This window comes from Phytophthora sojae (genome assembly GCF_000149755.1).
Source record: "Phytophthora sojae unplaced genomic scaffold PHYSOscaffold_5, whole genome shotgun sequence".
Classification (NCBI taxonomy): Eukaryota; Oomycota; class Peronosporomycetes; order Peronosporales; family Peronosporaceae; genus Phytophthora; species Phytophthora sojae.
In genome coordinates, this window is record NW_009258119.1 from 5,936,920 (window position 1) to 5,955,136 (window position 18,217).

At 57.6% G+C, this 18,217-nt stretch overlaps 10 protein-coding genes across 10 annotated transcripts; 6 read left to right on the top strand and 4 right to left on the bottom strand.

The window, feature by feature from the left end:
- Positions 1–1,179: 1,179 nt before the first annotated feature.
- Positions 1,180–1,623, bottom strand: PHYSODRAFT_506826 (hypothetical protein; the record flags this gene model as incomplete). Its single annotated transcript, XM_009531685.1, has 1 exon — positions 1,180–1,623. A coding segment is annotated over one exon (444 nt), but the record flags the coding sequence as incomplete, so codon positions are not given.
- Positions 1,624–3,428: 1,805 nt separating this feature from the next.
- Positions 3,429–3,839, top strand: PHYSODRAFT_507033 (hypothetical protein; the record flags this gene model as incomplete). The annotated part of the gene is made up of 1 exon (XM_009531686.1): positions 3,429–3,839. One exon carries the CDS (start codon positions 3,429–3,431, stop codon positions 3,837–3,839), a length of 411 nt encoding a protein of 136 aa, XP_009529981.1.
- A 348-nt stretch (positions 3,840–4,187) lies between these two features.
- On the top strand, positions 4,188–5,528 carry PHYSODRAFT_316280 (hypothetical protein; the record flags this gene model as incomplete). The annotated part of the gene is made up of 4 exons (XM_009531687.1): positions 4,188–4,227; positions 4,283–4,587; positions 4,885–4,959; positions 4,992–5,528. The coding sequence occupies 4 exons, from the start codon at positions 4,188–4,190 to the stop codon at positions 5,526–5,528; spliced, it is 957 nt and encodes a 318-aa protein (XP_009529982.1).
- A 70-nt stretch (positions 5,529–5,598) lies between these two features.
- On the bottom strand, positions 5,599–6,093 carry PHYSODRAFT_508043 (hypothetical protein; the record flags this gene model as incomplete). The annotated part of the gene is made up of 1 exon (XM_009531688.1): positions 5,599–6,093. A coding segment is annotated over one exon (495 nt), but the record flags the coding sequence as incomplete, so codon positions are not given.
- Positions 6,094–6,190: 97 nt separating this feature from the next.
- PHYSODRAFT_506870 (hypothetical protein) lies at positions 6,191–6,601 on the bottom strand (the record flags this gene model as incomplete). The annotated part of the gene is made up of 1 exon (XM_009531689.1): positions 6,191–6,601. One exon carries the CDS (start codon positions 6,599–6,601, stop codon positions 6,191–6,193), a length of 411 nt encoding a protein of 136 aa, XP_009529984.1.
- A 677-nt stretch (positions 6,602–7,278) lies between these two features.
- Positions 7,279–8,379, top strand: PHYSODRAFT_449763 (hypothetical protein; the record flags this gene model as incomplete). Its single annotated transcript, XM_009531690.1, has 1 exon — positions 7,279–8,379. A coding segment is annotated over one exon (1,101 nt), but the record flags the coding sequence as incomplete, so codon positions are not given.
- A 2,928-nt stretch (positions 8,380–11,307) lies between these two features.
- On the top strand, positions 11,308–12,865 carry PHYSODRAFT_262381 (hypothetical protein; the record flags this gene model as incomplete). The annotated part of the gene is made up of 2 exons (XM_009531691.1): positions 11,308–12,464; positions 12,508–12,865. The coding sequence occupies 2 exons, from the start codon at positions 11,308–11,310 to the stop codon at positions 12,863–12,865; spliced, it is 1,515 nt and encodes a 504-aa protein (XP_009529986.1).
- A 1,553-nt stretch (positions 12,866–14,418) lies between these two features.
- Positions 14,419–16,129, top strand: PHYSODRAFT_545721 (hypothetical protein). The gene has a single exon (XM_009531692.1). It carries the CDS (start codon positions 14,551–14,553, stop codon positions 16,105–16,107), a length of 1,557 nt encoding a protein of 518 aa, XP_009529987.1. The 5' UTR covers positions 14,419–14,550; the 3' UTR covers positions 16,108–16,129.
- Positions 16,130–16,364: 235 nt separating this feature from the next.
- On the top strand, positions 16,365–17,310 carry PHYSODRAFT_316282 (hypothetical protein; the record flags this gene model as incomplete). The annotated part of the gene is made up of 4 exons (XM_009531693.1): positions 16,365–16,599; positions 16,694–16,942; positions 17,012–17,113; positions 17,192–17,310. 4 exons carry the CDS (start codon positions 16,365–16,367, stop codon positions 17,308–17,310), a joined length of 705 nt encoding a protein of 234 aa, XP_009529988.1.
- Positions 17,311–17,376: 66 nt separating this feature from the next.
- Positions 17,377–18,011, bottom strand: PHYSODRAFT_334416 (hypothetical protein; the record flags this gene model as incomplete). The annotated part of the gene is made up of 2 exons (XM_009531694.1): positions 17,377–17,460; positions 17,592–18,011. 2 exons carry the CDS (start codon positions 18,009–18,011, stop codon positions 17,377–17,379), a joined length of 504 nt encoding a protein of 167 aa, XP_009529989.1.
- Positions 18,012–18,217: the final 206 nt, after the last annotated feature.

Consider the following 18,217-nt stretch of genomic DNA (forward strand, 5'->3'; position numbering starts at 1 on the left):
CAGAGCCGCCAGCTCCGGCTGCTGCAAGTTTCCGAGCACGCACAGAGCGTTGGTGAGCTCGCGCTCGCTCTTCTCCTCTGCGTCCGCTCCGTCAAGAGGCTGCTTGGACGTCAACTCGGCCAGCATCAAAGCCTCCTCTTTCGACTCGAACTCGTCGTCCTCGGAAGATCCTCGAGCCGCTTTGGTCTGCGCCGCCAGCAGCCGCTGTCTGATGGTCTTCTCGCCTGTCAGACTCGCGCTCTCTCCATGCGTTGAAGCTCCTGGCCTCCCGACCCGACGAGCTCCTTGCGTGATCTCGATGCGTCTCAGCTGCTTGGCCAGGAACTCCTCGTCCCTCAACTGGGCGAAGGTCAGACGCCCCCACCGCAGGTCCCGACGATGCACAGACGACGTCGAACTTACAGCGGCGGTGGTTGATGCTCCGAATTGCACGGAACGAGGCTCGTATCCCGTGCCATTGACATTGGCGTGGCCATTGCCCCGCTGCATCGTTTTGCAGATCCTGCAGACGAAATAGAACGACGCTTCGATGGCGATACCAAGTGCGACTCGACTCGACTCTAGTATCCTCAAACGACCCTCCAATTTATGGATCGTACAGGTAACTTACGGTAGCGGCAGGAGATAATCGATCTCGTGTTGCGCCACTCCGCTGTCTTGCAGCTTTTTGCGAGAAAGTAGCAGCTGCACCATCGCCTCACGCTGAGCAGACTCGAGCTGCACGTTTTTCAAGGCCAACTCAATCTCTGCGTGGGCGTCTTCACGGGTGTTTTCCTTCTCCTTGAGCTTCAGCTCTTGCTCCTTCAGCTTCAACTCCTTCTCCTTCAGATTGTGCTCACGCTCCTGGATCGCCCGCTGCTCCCCGTACGCACGCAGCACTGCCGCCTGCTGGTCCTTCAACCACTGGACTGAGTCGGCGCCGGATTGACTGCGAGCTGGTGGCGGGTGGACAGCAAGTGGACGGTTCGGTAGCGCTGGGTGGGCTGCAAGTGGACGGTCTCCAGATTGAGGTGGCGGTGGGTGGACAGCTAGTGGACGATCCGCTGCAAGTGGACGGTTTGTTGGTGGGCGGACTACAAGTGGAGGGTCCGCTGGTTGGCGGACTACAAGTGGACGGTCTGCTCCAGCTCGACGTCGTGGTGCCACTGCTGCGTCAGCGTTAGCGGCAGCTGGCTTGGACATGACCTTGTGCAGTTCGTCGTAGTGGGGGCAACGACTAAGCACAGCAGCTTGACGACTCGTTTCGTCCGCGTCCCGAGCCTCTGCACTGGTCAGGTAGTGCTCCGCCTCGCGGTACTGCTTCTCGAGGTTATTAATCTTCTCGCGCACGCCGGCGTTATTGCGATGCTTTATACCAGCAGCCTCCAGGCGCTGCATTATGACGTTCAGCAACGCCTCCTTCGTGTTGCCATTGCTCCGGTCACTGCCGCACCACGAGCCGTAGTTGGTCGGGTTGGTGAACCAGTCCAGCACCACCCGAAGCGAAGACTTGCCGCCGCCGACACCGTCCGAGTCCCAGAAGATCGGGCTCTTCTTGCCCGCCCGCGTCGTTCGGCAGGTCTTCTCGCTGCGTGCCGCCTTTCGCGCCCCCGTTGAGCGGCTGGCGGTGGACGAGCGCTTCATTTCGACTCCGCTTGGCTTGGCTCCCCTCGCTTGGAAATTCAGACTGGATTACAAGAGACTTTTGACCAATCGGAGCCGACTTTTGGTTTCCTTGAAACAAACCTTGATCCTAAGAAGTCTGACGTTGCGAACTTCCGGTGGTGGTCAAATTGAATGGAACGAGGATCGAAGCCGGGTGCCTTCCAAAACCTACATAGAAAAGTTTAATTACTGGGGTTAGGGCGCATTAAAGGGGTCATTAAACTTGCTGATTAAACTTGAATTCTTTGGTCCGACCAAGAGCCTTTATTTAGCAAAGGTTTTGGATTGAAGTTCGAACATGGCGTTCCTGGGCTACTGCTCTGCTCTGCGCGCGCAACGAGGCTCTCATTTCCAGATTCACCGGCTGTAGTGCAAGTGCTGCCGTCCGGAGGAAGTTGACCGGTACGTCACTCGTTTTCTTGAATAGCACGGGGTCTGGTTACTTACATGTAAGATGTTAAGTGGCTAAGCCGTAGAAGCAGACAACCGCAACACCGCCGTTGGCCTTCAGCGGTGCGTCTCCTTGCCTATATGAGTCTCTTCCAGCGTCTGAACGATGTGTTGCATGTTTCCGCAGGTGTATTTCGGCCGGGAGAAGCTCGAGTTCGGGCTCTTGAGCTGCCCTATCAAACAAACTACGACTGCCTGCATCGGTATGTATGAGTGGCGATATTTTCTTACATCTCATTGCTAACTTCCTTTCTTGTTTCGAACCTGCATGTAGCTACGGTGTCAAGCATGAGCCCTTCGCGTAAGCGCGAGGCAACACCACGTGTGAGTCCACGCTCGAAAAAGAAGAAAGAAGCTGGATCACCCAGGACGCCTTGTCCACGACTGCGTTCGGGATTCATCGTTAGGCATCCTCTGGTCGTGGAGGCAGCGACCATGCAAGTTCGATCGCTGGCGCAGTTTGAACTATCTCCTTCTGCCTCGAGTGGGTCGAATGCGCATCGTCAGTCCGTCCCAAGCCCGTCAAGATTCTTCAAGTCGAGACCAACGACGCCGTCGGCTACGATCTCGCGTATACAAGGGGAAGTACATGGAGCCTGCCGCCTTCGCAGCCCTTGGCCTTATCGCGCATTTGCGCCCCACCAATGTTTCTGAGGCATCAACGAAGCCTGCCTCGGAGCTTGGCAAGGAGATCTCCACGACGGCCGCGTTGGAAACCTTCGCGGAGCCTGATCCGGAGCCAGACGCAGAGCAGTTCGACCAGGAGCACGACACCAAGTTCGACCAGGAGCACGACACCGAGGTCGGCACGGAGTACGGCACGGAAGACGCGGAGCACGACGCGGAGCCCGACACGGGGCCAGACGCGGAGAATGACACCGAGTTCGGCACGGAACACGACACGGAGCAAGACGCTGAGCCAGACGCAGAGCAGACACGGAGACCGACACAGAGCCCGACACGGAGGTCAACACGGAGTTCAACACGGAGGTGGATACGGAGACAGACGCGGAGTTTGACCCGCTCAACACTGAGGGAACGCTTGGCGAAGGGCGGATGTACCTAATTGAAGAGGAGTGGACGATCGAAGAATGGCCGGACGACGTCGTATTCTTGCACGAACAATGGAATCCCCGCCACTGGAAGTTTCCACCTGTCAGGGTATCCGGAATGGCGCCGGGTGTGGCTGTGAGACTCGGTGCAATGCTACTGCTTGTTTGAATGCCAAGGAAAGTCGATTTTGTTGCGAGCGAAATTGTTCTTTTGGTGGTGTTTGTGGGAACGCACTACGTGAGAATGATTCTCTGCTTATCGGTAGAAGTTCGCGCACCGGTATGCGCGGCTTGTTAGCTTCTGCACCTATCGCTGCTGGTGAAGTGCTTGGGGAATACTTGGGACATATCGACTTGTTCGGCCCGCCATGTCGAAATGGGCCCGTCAACGATGGCTTTCGTATGCACTTGAAGACACGCACGACGGGGAACAAGCACTTGGGAATTGACGCGCTGGAGAGAGGTACTATGCTACGCCTCATGAACCATGCGTGTAACCCGACAGCGCGGTTTCATGAGGTGCAGTGCGGCACGCACCTCACTGTGGTTGCTGTGGCAGTGCGAGACATCGAAGCCGGCGAGGAAGTCACTGTGTCGTACGGCGACAAGCAATGGTTCATCTGTAGGTGTGGCTGGGATGGCTGCCAACATCGAGACATCCAGCACCTCCCGGACGCTGCGCACGAGTCGTGAGCCCTCCAGGGACCTTCGCAACGGTCACGTGGTCAGGCTCTGAAATACGCGAGTGTTTAGCAAACAGGTCAGGTCTTGAACTCTGCGAGTGTTTAGCAGACAGAAATTTCGTTGCAGTTTGTTAAGGTCATAATGAAACAAGTAAGTTTGATCTTCAACATGAGGTCTTACACTTCCCTCCTCACTCTTCAATATACCTGTTAGCTGAAACTCGCGCTAAGATCCAAGTCAACATGGCAGGGGTAAGCTTTCAGAGAGACTGGGGTATCGTTGTGCTTCTAACTTACTTTAAATGTGTAACAGCGCGGCAGACGTGCGGGATACAACAACTACTCGGTCCAGGACCAAATGCTTCTCTGCCAAGTTGTGGAGCAGATCGTCCCTCTTGGTCGCAACATGTGGGAGCAGGTGGCTTGACCATGCCCTACCTGTGGGCCTTCCAGTAGGCGCTGGTCCAACCGATCGCCAACCTCAAGATGACAATGGAAGCGACGCAGGCGCGGTTGAAAGCGGGGACGACCTCGATCCAGCCGAGGAAGAAGAGCGCGATGAAGTCTTGTCTGGTACCGCCCAAGCCAGAGGTGGTGACGTAATTAGCCAGTACGCACAGCGCACGGCTCTCGAGGGCCCATCTACACCAACTACCCAGGTTGAGGGCACCATTATGACCGATTCGGGTCCTATCGACGCCAGCTTAGCCGCTGACTTCCATCTATCTGCTGACGAATCATCTGAAGACGGCGATGCTGTTACGCGCACTGCACCGGCGTCCTCGCAGTCGCCGGCATCAAGCACTGAAGGGACTGCTCCCACGGAGGAAACTGCCCCCTCGGCGACGCACTCTCGTACGCCTTCAACGCTGGAAACCGAGAATACCCCGAGGCGCAACTCCCTGCGGTCTGCTCAGCATGCTGCTGCAACGTCAACCCCAACGACGAGAGGAATGCGGGCAGCAGGTCGACCGAGAACTCCGCGCCGCGAGCGTATCCCAACCAGGGCTACCCCCGACGGCCCAACACTGAGTCGCGACCCGAACCGCGAACAGGAAGACGCCCGTGAAGCCGAGGAGAACGAAAATCTCAGCAACGCCAGCAATCGCCTAGGCGGGCAAGACTTGCGCGTGTGTGTGACAACATCGCAGTAATGACGCAGAACATGTTGAACGCCAACGGTAAGCGTTCTCCAGCCGAAGGAGCTAGGACGGATGGAGCAACTAACGGCGCTACGTATGCGAAGGGCAAGCGGGTTCGCGTTAAACAGCGCCTTGACGAAATCGGAAAGGACGTTGATGCCCTCGAGCGACAGCAGGCCACTTCCAACGGAGGGCTGATGAGCATGCTTCTAGTCCTTCAAAAAGACAGCGACCGACGCGCGGAAGCAGAGGAGCGACGACGCAGAGACGAGAGAGGAGAACGACTGGAAATTGAAAAGAGAGAGCGCGAAGAGAGAGAAAGAGCTCGGCAGGAAGAAGCGAGGGCTGCAGAATCCCGTAGACATGACGAGATCGAGGCTGCTCGTCTTCAACGAGAGGAGCTTCGCCGCGAGGAAGCCGCACGCCAGACCCGGCTTGAACTCGAGCGCGAAGAGAGTAAGCGTCGCTTTGAGGAGAGGATGGCTCTCGATCGTGCCGAGGCGAGGCAGCGTCATGAGCAAATGATGCTTGTGCTGAAGAACATGCTGCCGAAGTAAGGATCAGAGCAATGCAGAAAGAGGACGGTAGGAAAAAAGGTGGTGTCTGTAGGTATTGCATATTAACAAGTTACATGTCCTCTTTACCAAATACGAACGTTGTACGAATCTGGCTTACTCCTGTTGTTCGCACACGATAATTGGCAAGTCGGAAGAGATTGTCGAGTCGAAGCTTGCGATTTTCCTTGTCGTATGGCAGGGGGTGCAGCAAACGGCGATAGACTTTCTCGACAGAGCCCATTCCCCACTCAGCAGCTTGGCGAACGAAGGTAATAGCGCTAGATTTTAGGAGGGCCGCAGTCCTGACAGACGGCAGCAGGCGACTAAGATCGCCTTCCTTCAACGGAGTCATGATGCGGCCGACCATATCCTTACCACACGGAAATGCGCTGTCGGCGATTACACCGTAACGATCGTCAGGGTTCGGCGTTGGGTCCAGGAGCCTCTCTCGAAACTCTATGCTGGTATCCGAGTCGTTCCAGCTTCCAGGACAATTATGCTTGCTCCACACGATAAGCCCATCGGCGCTAAAGCACAACGTTCCTGTAACATACACGGAATGGAGTCAGCCATTGTAATGTGCATTCTGCACATCGCGCTCCGACGGCTCCTGCACCTGAACAGCAGCATACCGGCCACGAAGCTCTAGTTAGCATTGTTATTTAAGTAAAGAAAGATAAGTAAAATAAACGTACCGAGTAATTTTTCCCATCTAGAAACCCCCAAGTAAATGGAAGAAGTGGTGCTCGGGCAGCAGTGAGTCGCGCTAAAGCTTTTTGGCGAGCCAGCGTCGGCCAAACGATCCTAGCAGGCAAAAACCCAGCCAGCGCTCTCTTCATAGACTCTTCGGCACCGGAAAGCACACGCCTCAGCGTAGCGGGAGGGACGCCGAAGTTCGAACAGAGAGACTTGTGCTGCATAGACCCCACGTAAAAAGCCAAAAGAAGCCCAAGCACTTGGTGATGGTGCTGTAGCTTCCTGGGTCGTCCTCCTTTCGGCCTAAATCGTGGGATACAATAGAACGTGGAAAAACGCTCCAGCAGTCGGTCGAACGAGTGTCTAGTAGTTTGCATGAAGCGCATACGAAGCACGGTTTTCGCGCCTAACGAGATCTTGATATATAGAGAAATTGTTAGAAAATTTGTCCTGCCAAAATCTGTCCCATTGTGATACAATACAATATTGTAGTGTTGATCTTGTGCCTGGGCAGTTTTTCCCGGACACATTAACCAATTCATAAGGGTTTTGGACGTCGGATTTCGGTGCAGCTTTTTAATGCGGGATAAAACGTGACCAAGGGTGGATAAAAGGGTGTATTAAACGGAGTCGCATTAGACCGTTTTATGTAGGTTTTGGAAGGCACCCAATGGCACCCCCCCCCCCCCCACAGTGCATCGTATATAAGTAGATCTTGCTGTCACTAGCGGGAAATCGAACCAGTTTTCGACGGCGCTAAGTGCCACTCGACACTACTCAACGCCTCTCCGCTGCCCCCAATTCACTCACCCATACAGACGCGGCAGGTACGGAGAAGGTAACACTGGCCCAGTCATTCCGGCGCCAAAATGCATGGAATTCTAGTGCCCGGGATGCAATTCCGAGCATGACAATCCAGCGACAAATTTGACAAACCCTCCGTTCGCACCAGGGGGGGTCTGTACTTGGTGTCCCTTGCTCCGTCATTTTACAATTTGCTGCGTACATCCAACCAAGTTATATCCCCCCACCCACCCACCCTTCCTTCGTCACCATGACGCTGCTCAAGCCTCTCCTCTCACTCTTCAGTCTCGTCGTAACTCTCCGCTTCGCGTCGGGCATCGAGTACACCTCCAATGGAGTCGCCATCGTGGGCACGACGGAGCCCCTCGACATCAACGTGACCGCCGGCACCTCCCGCGAGGACCTCATCTCGTACCAATTCGCGTCGTACATCGCCGTCCACTTCGCCGACTTCAACCTGCCGGACGGAGATTCCGTGGTCATCTCGTCCCCAGACGCCAACTCCTCCGTCTCGCACACGTACACAGGGCGGGGGCGGGACCAGAGCGGCACGTTCATCGCCAGCTTCGTGCCCGGTAACTCCGTCACCGTCACGTACAAGTCCGTCGGAGCTGCCACAGCCGGACAGGGCTACCGCATCACTGGCTACTCGCGCGGATACCCGACCATGGACCAGGAGTCCATCTGCGGCGACGGAGACCAGTCGCTGCCCGCCAAGTGCTACGCGCCCGGCACGAACCTGTCCGAGGGGCTGCCTCAAGCCTACAAGAAGGCGCAGGCCGTCGCTCGACTGCTGATCAACGGCACGTACCTGTGCACTGGCTGGCTCGGAGGCAGCGAGGGCCACCTCTTCACCAACCACCACTGCTTCGAGCAGGAGGACTGGGCACTCACCACGGACTTCGAGTTCGCAGCTGAGAGCTCGTCGTGCAGTGACCAGTGCGAGACGCAGCTCGGTTGTGCCGGGACGATCGTGGCCACGACGTCGACACTCATCGCCGACAGTGAGGACATCGACTACTCGGTGGTGAAGCTGCCGGACTGCGTGGACCTGTCGGCGTACGGTTATCTCCAGCTGCGCGAGTCGGGGCCGGTGGTGAACGAGTCCATCTACGTGCCGCAGCACCCGGACGGCTACGCCAAGCGCATCGTGAGCACTGTGGACGACGGAGGTGACACGACGATCCTCAGCGTTGGAGAGGACGGAAGCTGCGGGACGGAGCAGGTGGGCCACGACGCTGACACGCAGGGAGGCTCCTCCGGGTCGCCTTTGATCTCGTCCAGCGACAACCTGGTGGTCGCCATTCACCACTGCGGAGGCTGCGCGAACGCAGCGATCGACGTCCGCACGGTGCTGACGGACTTGGCGTCCAAGAACGTCACGATCGAGAACCTCGTGGCGTCGGACGATGCCGGCCAGCGCGATTTGCCGCTCTACGCTCAGACGCCGTGCACTGCTCAAACCCACACGAAGCACGGAGTGAGCAAGAGTGGATTGACGACGACAGCCTCGAACAGGACGAGGTCGGTGGCTACGGGGACCAACTCGAGCTCGAGCTCACCTTCGCCGGTGGGGACAGTGGCGGCCTCGACGGACTCGCCATCGGCAGCGAGCACCAAGACGACGAGCACGAGCACTGTTTCAACGTCCAACTCGACTTCAACTAACACAACTTCAGCCACAACCACGACGACCTCCAAGTCGGACACCAAGGGATCAACCTCGTCGTCGTCGGTCTCCACTTCGACCACAGCGTCTAAGACTGCACTGACGTCCGCCTCGGTGGTGACGTCGACGAAAGCCACGAAAACCTCCTCAGCTCCATCCAGTACGGCGTCGAGCTCGGTCACCTCAAGCAGCTCATCGACGACCACGTCGAGCTCGAATTCGACGGTATCTACCTCGACATCGACATCGAAATCGACCACGACCTCCAAAATGGCGGATTGCGACTCGATGTCGGGCTCGGCTTCTTCGGAGGACACGGTGGACAACAACACGATCGTCGCGAAGCTCAAGGCCGCGGTTGTGGGGTCTCCGGCGCCAGCGACTGCAACGAAAACAGGTATAACCACACCCACATCTACTCCGACGCCGACGCCAACGCCAACTAGGGCAACGGCCGCGCCTCCGTCATCACCGGTGACGCCCTCGCCCACGCTCACATCCACGCCAAAGCCATCGACGCCGAGGCCGACACCGGCATCGACATCGACATCGACATCGACCACGAGCTCGACGCGTAAACCAACGACGGCTCCGGCTGCAACGACTACTTCGACGTCCGCGACACCGAAGCCTAGTGCGACTCCAGCGGCTACTACGACATCAACTCCCAAGCCGACGCCAGCTTCAACTTCGGTAGCGAGCAGTGGCAGCAGCGGCTGGGGCGACGTCGAGCAGAACTAAGATCTCTCCTAGCTTGGAGACTCTGAGCATTGCATCACTGGGGATACTTCATTTTGTAGGGCGCGAGGAATGAACTCAGGTCTTCTAAAAATGTAACAACTTCTTCATTCTCTGTGCTTTCGCTGCACAGTCTGCTTACCGCCTTGAGCTATAAATGCTTTCGTTAATCAACTAACTTGCGTCCAAGCGCACACCGAAACTTGCTAGGTACGAGCCGATGATGAATGTGCCAATTCGAGCCACGCATCGACGCGCAAGGGCTACACTCGTGAAGATGATGGCGGGACCTCTGGGGTAAGCACCCAGGGTTTCCCTCCACGACTGTCATGATGACAGGGACCGTCATCTGCGATGCTTATCACGACCGCGCCACCCGTCATCTACCCCTTTATACTTTTTTCGCGCGGGAGCGAGGGTTCTAGAAGGGATTTGCTCGGCAAGTTGCCGACGCCGCTGCACGATACTGCAGCTGCAGCATCACCGTGATGCCCACCACAGTCTCCAGTGCTGCACTACATGTACATCCCGATGCACTACCGTAGAAGTACATCAATTTCGAGGGAAAGATACCCGACTCAACATCAGCATTGCTTTACCAGGGATATTTACAGTACAAAGTATATACAATTGTCATGGTGTGAACTTCAACTTGATCGGATAAGTATTGCAGATTCTTTCGAATAGCGACGAGCTCAAGGCAAATAATATGTATGTGCTGCAGTCAGAAGCTCTCGCAAGATGTCATGTTGACCGTGAAGTACACGTGGTCGGCCTGACGTTCAGGACTCCTGGTCCAGGAGTCCTGGATCAGGAGCATGCACTTGGGCTGAGACATTTGTGTCAATCGCCATTGGCGATTGGCGAATCGCCAACGGCGATCTTCGTGCGATGCGCGACTACATCGCCACGATGAACTTGACGATGTTATACGAAGCCGCGAGCACTCCGCACCAGTCCCTCTGGAGACTTGTCAAAGTAATTTCGAGGCCATCGTTGGGGCTCGAGGTTCGGCTCGTTGGAAGGTGCCGTCACGGTAAGTCGGACGTTTGCGACAGCTGCATGCTCTTACAGCCGCGCACAGTTGATTTCGCGGTCGACCGACCGCAGCTCTTTGACAGACAGCGATTATGATCCGCAGCGTGTTAAATCCTTTCAGCCCTCTTAATATTGCCGGGTAACTCGAGTGAGCTGGGCGTGAGTAGGATAGATACACCCACGCTCAGCACATCCAACTTATATGGTGAAAGTTGCGCTGAGCTCGAAGTTAGCGCATTGCATGCTTCATGCGTGCCATATGGCCACTTCGGGCGTGAAGCATTATGTGCATCGGATCCGCGCAGCGAGGTAATGGGTAAACAGGCCTCCCTGTCACAAGAACTGCCCGCGACGACCAAAACGCAAGGCCAGCGTCAAAATGGAGCGCACAGCTACAAGGCCATCGACTTCACACTCCTCGCAGACTATGAGCCCCGCGCACGCATGGTACTGGTCTCGATTTGGGCAAAAATGGCCAAAACGCCCCAAGTATTTGCGCAGAAAGGAGGTATTCCGATGAAGGTGTGATCCTGTAGTGCACAATTGCAAATGCTTGCTTACGCTCCGACAAGTGGAGTCCATCGTGTCGCCCGGTCACTAACCCAATGCGTGCCTTTCCCTTCTGGAACGCAGTGGTGAATCCCACCGGGTGTCGCGGCCCCAATCTCGGACAGCCCTCCTCGAAGTTGGTGGCAAGCCGTCAAAAGGGCACTCGAAGTCCACTTCATTCTTCAATTTACCATCTCGGTGAGAAGCAGCAGCTGCAGACCCCCCTCTTCAACCAGTCTTGGTTGACATCTTGATTCGCCACAACCGTCACTTCAACTTCCTCTAATGGCCGCGCCCGAGCTGAGAGTGAGTGTCAATAGCTTCCGCGATGGCCCCACCGAAGGCAGCCAGACCTATGCCATCATCGTGTGCATGTTCGCCTCGCTCGGCGGCTTCTTCTTCGGCTACGACCAAGGCGTCACGTCCGGCGTCTTGATCATGGACTCGTTCCTAGAGGACTACTGCGTAGGCTGGCACAACTTCACGTACGAGGATTGCACACGCTCGTCGTCCGATCTCCCTGGGCAGTGGACCACGTTCACCGTATGGTACAACATGGTGTACAACCTCGGCTGCTTGGTCGGTGCACTGATCGGTGGCTACGTTGCCGACCGCTTCGGCCGCCGCGCCACGATCTTCTCGGCCGGCGTGCTCTTTTGCATCGGCACGTGCTGGTTATGCGTCACTCCGTCGCAAGAGCACACCATGATCTACTTCGCGCGTATCGTCCAAGGCTTCGGTGTTGGCAACTCGTCGTTCTCGCTGCCGCTGTTCGGCTCCGAGATGGCTCCAAAGGAGCTTCGTGGTCGTCTGGCCGGACTCATGGCCATCCCGGTCACTTTCGGCCAGTGGCTCGCCAACCTCATCAACATTCTCGTGGAGAATACGGACGAGGGCTGGCGCATCAGCAACGCCGTCTCGATGATCCCGCCCGTTATCGTGCTGTGTGGCATCTTCTGCGTGCCTGAGAGTCCTCGGTGGACGTACCAGCACAAGGGTCGAGAAATGGCCGAAAACGTCCTCCAGCGTCTGCGTCAAACGGACAACGTACGCGACGAATTGGACGCCATTGGAGTCCAAATTAGCGAAGAGGAGACCGGCAACAAGGGTCTGCGCGGACTTTGGGGGCCGTCGATTCGGCGCCGCGTTATCATCGGAAAGGTGATTCAACTGGGCCAGCAAGCCCCGGGCATCAACCCCAATATGACGTACGGCTCGATGATCTTCAAGGACATCACGGATGCTGGCGTCTACGCCTCGCTATTGCTTAGCGGTGTCAACTTTTTGAGCTCGGGTCCGGGCTTGATTTGGCTGGACAAGTACGGACGTCGCTACATGGCGCTGATCGGTGCTGTGGGCATGGTCATCGGTCATCTCTTCGCCGCCATCCTGTTCACCGCTGTTTGCGACGGCAACGTCGACAATGCTGGCTGCCACGGTTGGTGGATGGTTCATCTGCATCGGCACTGCGTTCTTCGTCTTCAGCTACTCCGTCTCCTGGGGGTCCTTGCCGTGGATCTACTGCTCGGAGATTTTCCCGCTCAACGTCCGCGCGTCCGCGGTGTCCATGTCGACGGCTGCAAACTGGATCGGCGGCGCCGTCATGACGGAAGTCGTGAAGCTGTTCCCATACCTGAACATCAACGGCGTCTTCTTCCTGTTCGCGGGTCTGGCTGTGTGCTGCGGGCTGTTCATCTACTTCTTCTGCCCAGAGACCAAGGGCCTCCTGCTGGAGGACGTGGAGGGGTTATTCAACCGTGGATACAGCACCTCTACGTCTCCGTCGTTTGTCGAGGCCAAGACTCCAGTTGAGAGCAGGAAGAGCGCTGTCGCTGTGGTCTAGAGCAAGGCAGCGGGCGTTTGTACAATGGTCGTCCTCCTCGCTGTCGTACATGTATTTGTAGCAGCAGCAGTGACTTCGTCGCTCACTAATGTGTGGTGTTCTAAATTAAATATACGACGCAAGTCCGTGCCGCTTGCTACTGCAGAGAGACTTGGTGTTGTAGCGCTGCGCCATGTGCTTCAGCTTCAGATGTCAGATACGAAAACTGAAGTTCGACTAAGGAAAAGATGCGATAGTCGAACTTCAGTTTTCAAGGAAGATGGACGGCACACGGTGATGTGCAGCAAAGTGCCAGCGTTCTAGAATCGGATGGCTTTGAGCAGTTCACAGAGCTTCACGCACGGTTGGCGGCCAACTTGGCCCCTCCGAGCCGTGGGCCGACGCTGCAGCCTGCGTCATCTCGTTGAAGTTGTTGTTGAATGCCTTCACGGGATCGGGAGAGTCTGCCCTTCGTGCCATCGCTACCACTGGTCAGCACAACTGCAACTTGGTCTTTATTAGACGAGTGACCGGCACTATTGGTGGTGGGGCTTCCTCGCCGCCGCCCCCTTTGCCACCTCCATACTGGTCGTGGCTGCCACGGTTCTGGTAGCATGTCTCCAGCGTTAAACGCTCTGCAATATGTAGGCGCTCGCTTGAGCATTGGTCCGGTACACGACGTCGAGCACAATTGGGGAGAAGTTCAAGCGGGCATCGCATAATGCTGTAGATCTTGGCCGAGGGCATATGGTGCCTCTGGTCTCGGTATTGGACTGTATAGGGCGTCGGGTTGACGCTCAGTGACCGCTCGAGCTTACCATTTTGCGGTGCCGGTGACGTCGAAATGGCTAACCATTGCTTTGCAGGGCTCTCGCACCAGCCCACGCCACAGCCAAAGGATCGCTGTCGCTGATAATGAGCTGAGTCACCAGCAAACAGCAGCCTCCCGATTGACTTGACGTTCTCGGCTACCGGTAGATGATCCAGCGATCCTCGGCGAGGATTCCTCGCAGACTAAAGTTAGTCGCACCCGAACACGCCGAGTGCCTGCTCGCCGCCGCCGAAGGTGCAAGCTGCCTGCGGACGACCGGTTCTAATTTTTCGGCCGCAACCTCGCCGCTTGAAGGCCGGCGTGGCGTGGCTCCCTCGCCGTCGTCTGCGCGCGTTTCTTCGGATTCAAGCTGCGTTCCCAAGCCCAGGTTTGACTCGCTCGTCAGCGGCGCACCCATGCAGCCCGGCGCGTGCACGACATCTCTTTCGGCAGGGTAGTGCGCGACGCAGGGGCTCGCGGCCGAGACCGCAGTCATTCCGCTACAGCGCGCGAGACGCGGCGAGCCCGTTCCTGAAGCTGTACTTGCGCGTGGCCGCCGGCAATGTGGGATCGCAGGTTCTGTCCTGGTGCCGCGCGTTGCGCTCGCAGATGGCTACTCAAAGACGGTCCGGCTCACGCTTGACAGGCGTGGAAGGGCCCATCCGCAGGATCACGTGAAAGGGGAGCCGAGACTATGCCCCTGGCTCTGGAGACCCCGAGCCGACGATGGAGCTCGGCTCGAGCGAGAAACGCACGCGGCGCCTTCATTCCCCTACGTTCATTCCTGAATTTGCTCTCCGGCCCCGAAGCTCCTCCAGCCTCCTCCTCCTCGCCCCGACCAGCTTCGGTGGACATCTTCAAGACTCACCGCCACGTAACCAGGAGCGTCCACACAATGGTTGCGAGCGTGAACGTCAACAGCTTCCACGATGCCGAGACCCCGACCACGGGCAGCAGCCGATACGCCATCATCGTGTGCGCGTTCGCGTCGCTCGGCGGCTTCTTCTTCGGCTACGACCAGGGCGTGACGTCCGGCGTGCTGATCATGGACTCGTTCCTCAACGACTACTGCGTCGGCTGGCACAACTTCACGTACGAGGACTGCACCAAGGCGTCTTCGGACCTGCCCGGCGAGTGGACCACGTTCACGGTCTGGTACAACATGGTGTACAACCTCGGGTGTCTGGTGGGCGCTCTCATCGGCGGCTACATCGCCGACCGCTTCGGTCGCCGCGCCACCATCATGTCGGCCGGCGTCCTCTTCTGCATCGGCACGACCTGGGTCTGTCTGAACCCCGCGCAGGACCACACGCTCATGTATCTGGCGCGTATCGTGCAGGGCTTCGGTGTCGGCAACTCGTCGTTCTCGCTGCCTCTGTTCGGCTCGGAGGTGGCGCCGAAGGAGCTTCGCGCGCGTCTGTCGGGCCTGATGGTGCTCCCCGTGACGTTCGGCCAGTGGCTGGCCAACCTCATCAACATCCTCGTCATGGACGACAGCAACGGCTGGCGCATCAGTAACGCGGTGTCCATGATCCCGCCGATCATCGTCATGTGCGGCATCTTCTGCGTGCCCGAGAGTCCTCGCTGGACGTACCAGCGGAAGGGCAGGGAGCAGGCCGAGGCGGTGCTCAAGCGCCTGCGACAGACGGACGACGTGCGCCACGAGCTCGAAGCTATCGGAGACCAGATCACGCAGGAGGAGACCGGTAACAAGGGCATGCGTGGTCTGTGGGAGCCCACGGTTCGGAGACGCGTGTTCATCGCCATGGCGCTGCAGCTTGGACAGCAGGCGACCGGCATCAACCCCATTATGACCTACGGCTCGCTCATTTTCAAGGATATCACGGGCGCCGGCATCTACGCGTCGCTGCTGCTCAGCGGCGTCAACTGCTTGAGCACGACGCCAGGTTTGATTTGGCTGGACAAGTACGGACGTCGCTACATGGCCATGATCGGAGCTGTGGGCATGGTCATCGGCCACCTTTTCGCTGCCATTCTGTTCACGGCGATCTGCGACGGCAACGTCGACGACTCTGGCTGCCCCACGGTCGGTGGCTGGTTTATCTGCCTTGGTACGGCCTTCTTCGTCTTCAGCTACGCCGTGTCGTGGGGCGCGCTGCCCTGGATCTACTGCTCCGAGATCTTCCCGCTCAACGTGCGCGCGTCCGCTGTGTCTGTGGCCACCGCCGCCAACTGGATCGGCGGCGCGCTCATGACCGAGGTCGTCAAGCTCTTCCCGTACATGAACATCAACGGCGTCTTCTTCATGTTCGCGGGGCTCGCTCTGCTGTGCGGCCTCTTCATCTATTTCTACTGCCCCGAGACCAAGGGCATTCTGCTGGAGGACATCGAGCTGCTCTTCAGCCGCAGCAACCACACGGCCACCACGCCGTCGTACGTCGAGGTCAAGACCCCAGTGGCCACCGCCAAGAGCCCCGTCGCCATGGCCTGAGCGATGGGATCAACCACGCGCGGTGGACTTTTGTACAGTGACCCCCATCCATCAAATGTGCGCGTCCTCGTTCCTTTAGTTAGTTGAAAGAGCAGTAGATAATAAGCATGGAGTTGTAAGACATGGCAGGACCTCCGAGTCCTCGATACTGCAGTCGTCCACTTCAACTTCATTTTACGTGCGCCACATCACAATTATTGTCAGCCTCATTCAATTCCTACTCAAAAAAATATTGTCATTTGGCGCCACTTTTGAATATGCAGGAGACCTGGCGGCCGGCGGAGCTGCCGGCGCCGCTCGAGACGGAGGCGCTGGTGCAGCTGAACCTGAGCACGCGCACGGAGCTGGAGGCGTGGGTGGAGGCACAGATGGCGCGCATCCTCGAGGAGAAGCGCGCGGACCAGCTGCAGTCCCAGGAGCACGCGCGCGCAGCGGACGAGGCCCAGCGCAAGCGCGAAGTTCTGCAGATCGAGCACCAGAAGCTGTCGGCCGGTGCGTGCATCAATTATTTTAGTTTAGTTTAATAGTTGCAATACGTCTAAATTGCTGACGACGGGTGCAACATGGCTACAAAATTCACTTGCAGACACGCACGCCAAGGAGAGGGAGCTGAACGCCAGCCAGGTGGAGATCGAGGTGCTGCAGGCCGAGAAGAGCAGGCGCGAGCCCGTGGTCAAGCAGTTGGTGGAGAAGACGGTGGAGGAGGACGCCAGGCTCAAGCAACTGCTAGCGGACTCGCAGAGGCAGCGCTCGACGCAGGAGCAGCAGCTGCATGAGCTCCAGCAGGGGCTCGCCATGTACCAGAAGCTCGGGCTCTTCTTCGAGCACACGGAGGGTGAGTGCAATGCAGTACCTGCAGGTGGGGCGAGGAAGGAGTGTACTGATGTGGAAATTGTTATTGCAGCCGACCGAATTGTGGTTCGGTTCACGCAGATCGACGCGCAGAATCCCAGTCGCGAGTTCTCCTTCCGGATCACAATCGACCCGATCACTGACAAATACATTGGTGAGATGGCTGCTCGGTTGCTGGTGAGAGAGATCATAAAGACACTGACGGGTTGATTTACTCCTTTTTTTACTGTAGTTGACAACTGCAACGAGAACGTGGCTTCGCTGAGCGACCTGGTGCGAGATCTGAACGAGACGGGCGACTTGGCGCTGTTTATCCGCTCCATGCGGCGCCAGTTCAAGCAGCTTGTGTAGATGCGCGTTATTTGTTGCTGACCTCGGGGTCTAATTCATGGCCGAACTCTTCATATACGGCGTCGTTTAGTGTTTTGCTGTGGTGCTCTTGCCGGCAGCGGGGGTTGTCTTGGATGTGGAAGTTGTGGCCTTGGTTGTGCTGGTGGCAGTCTAGGTGCAACATGTGGTGGCCTTGAAGGCAATTGTGGTCCAATGAAGTCTCCGTTATCTTCAGCAGCAGGAAGCGGGGGCGGTAGGGGCGGATTCCATTCTGCTGGCCTCTTGTTCGTCGTCGTTGCTACTCTCCTCTCTCCATGAGGGAAGTTGGGCCGAGCTCGACGCTGCAGCAGCTGCCGTCTCTTTGCCAGCTTGTCTGCTGTATCCTCGTGCGACTCGAACTGCGGCGCGTAGGATATCTGCAGTCGGCTGCCGTAAAAGGGCTTCTGCACGCCGCGCGCCTTGGCGTGGCGCGCGTTGTTCACCGTCTCGTACTGCACCCACACCGTGTCCGTGAACTCGTTGTCTTCGTCTTCAGCCTGCTCGAACCGCAGCGCCGCCTGCCGGTCGTCCGCGTGGTCCAGCAGTCGGTACTCGCAGACCTTCCCGTATAGACTGAGCCGCTTGAGCAGGTCCTCGATCACCCCGAGCGCCGGCACGTTGCGCACCACCACATAGCGCGACTCGCTGGCCACAGTGAATACGCGCACGCTGCGCTCGGCCATGAGGATGAGGATTTCTCAGCCAGCCAACCGTCTATGGAATGCTACAGAGACACGGCAACGGCCGGCGGATGTTCCGACACCTTGGTGGTGGAACAGATTCCGCTTGGACTCACTTCAACTGCAGCAATCCGAGTGGATCGCGACACGATCGTAAGGGTCAAAGGTGGTCGGTCTCGACTCGAGCCAACAAAAACTGATATCGATTA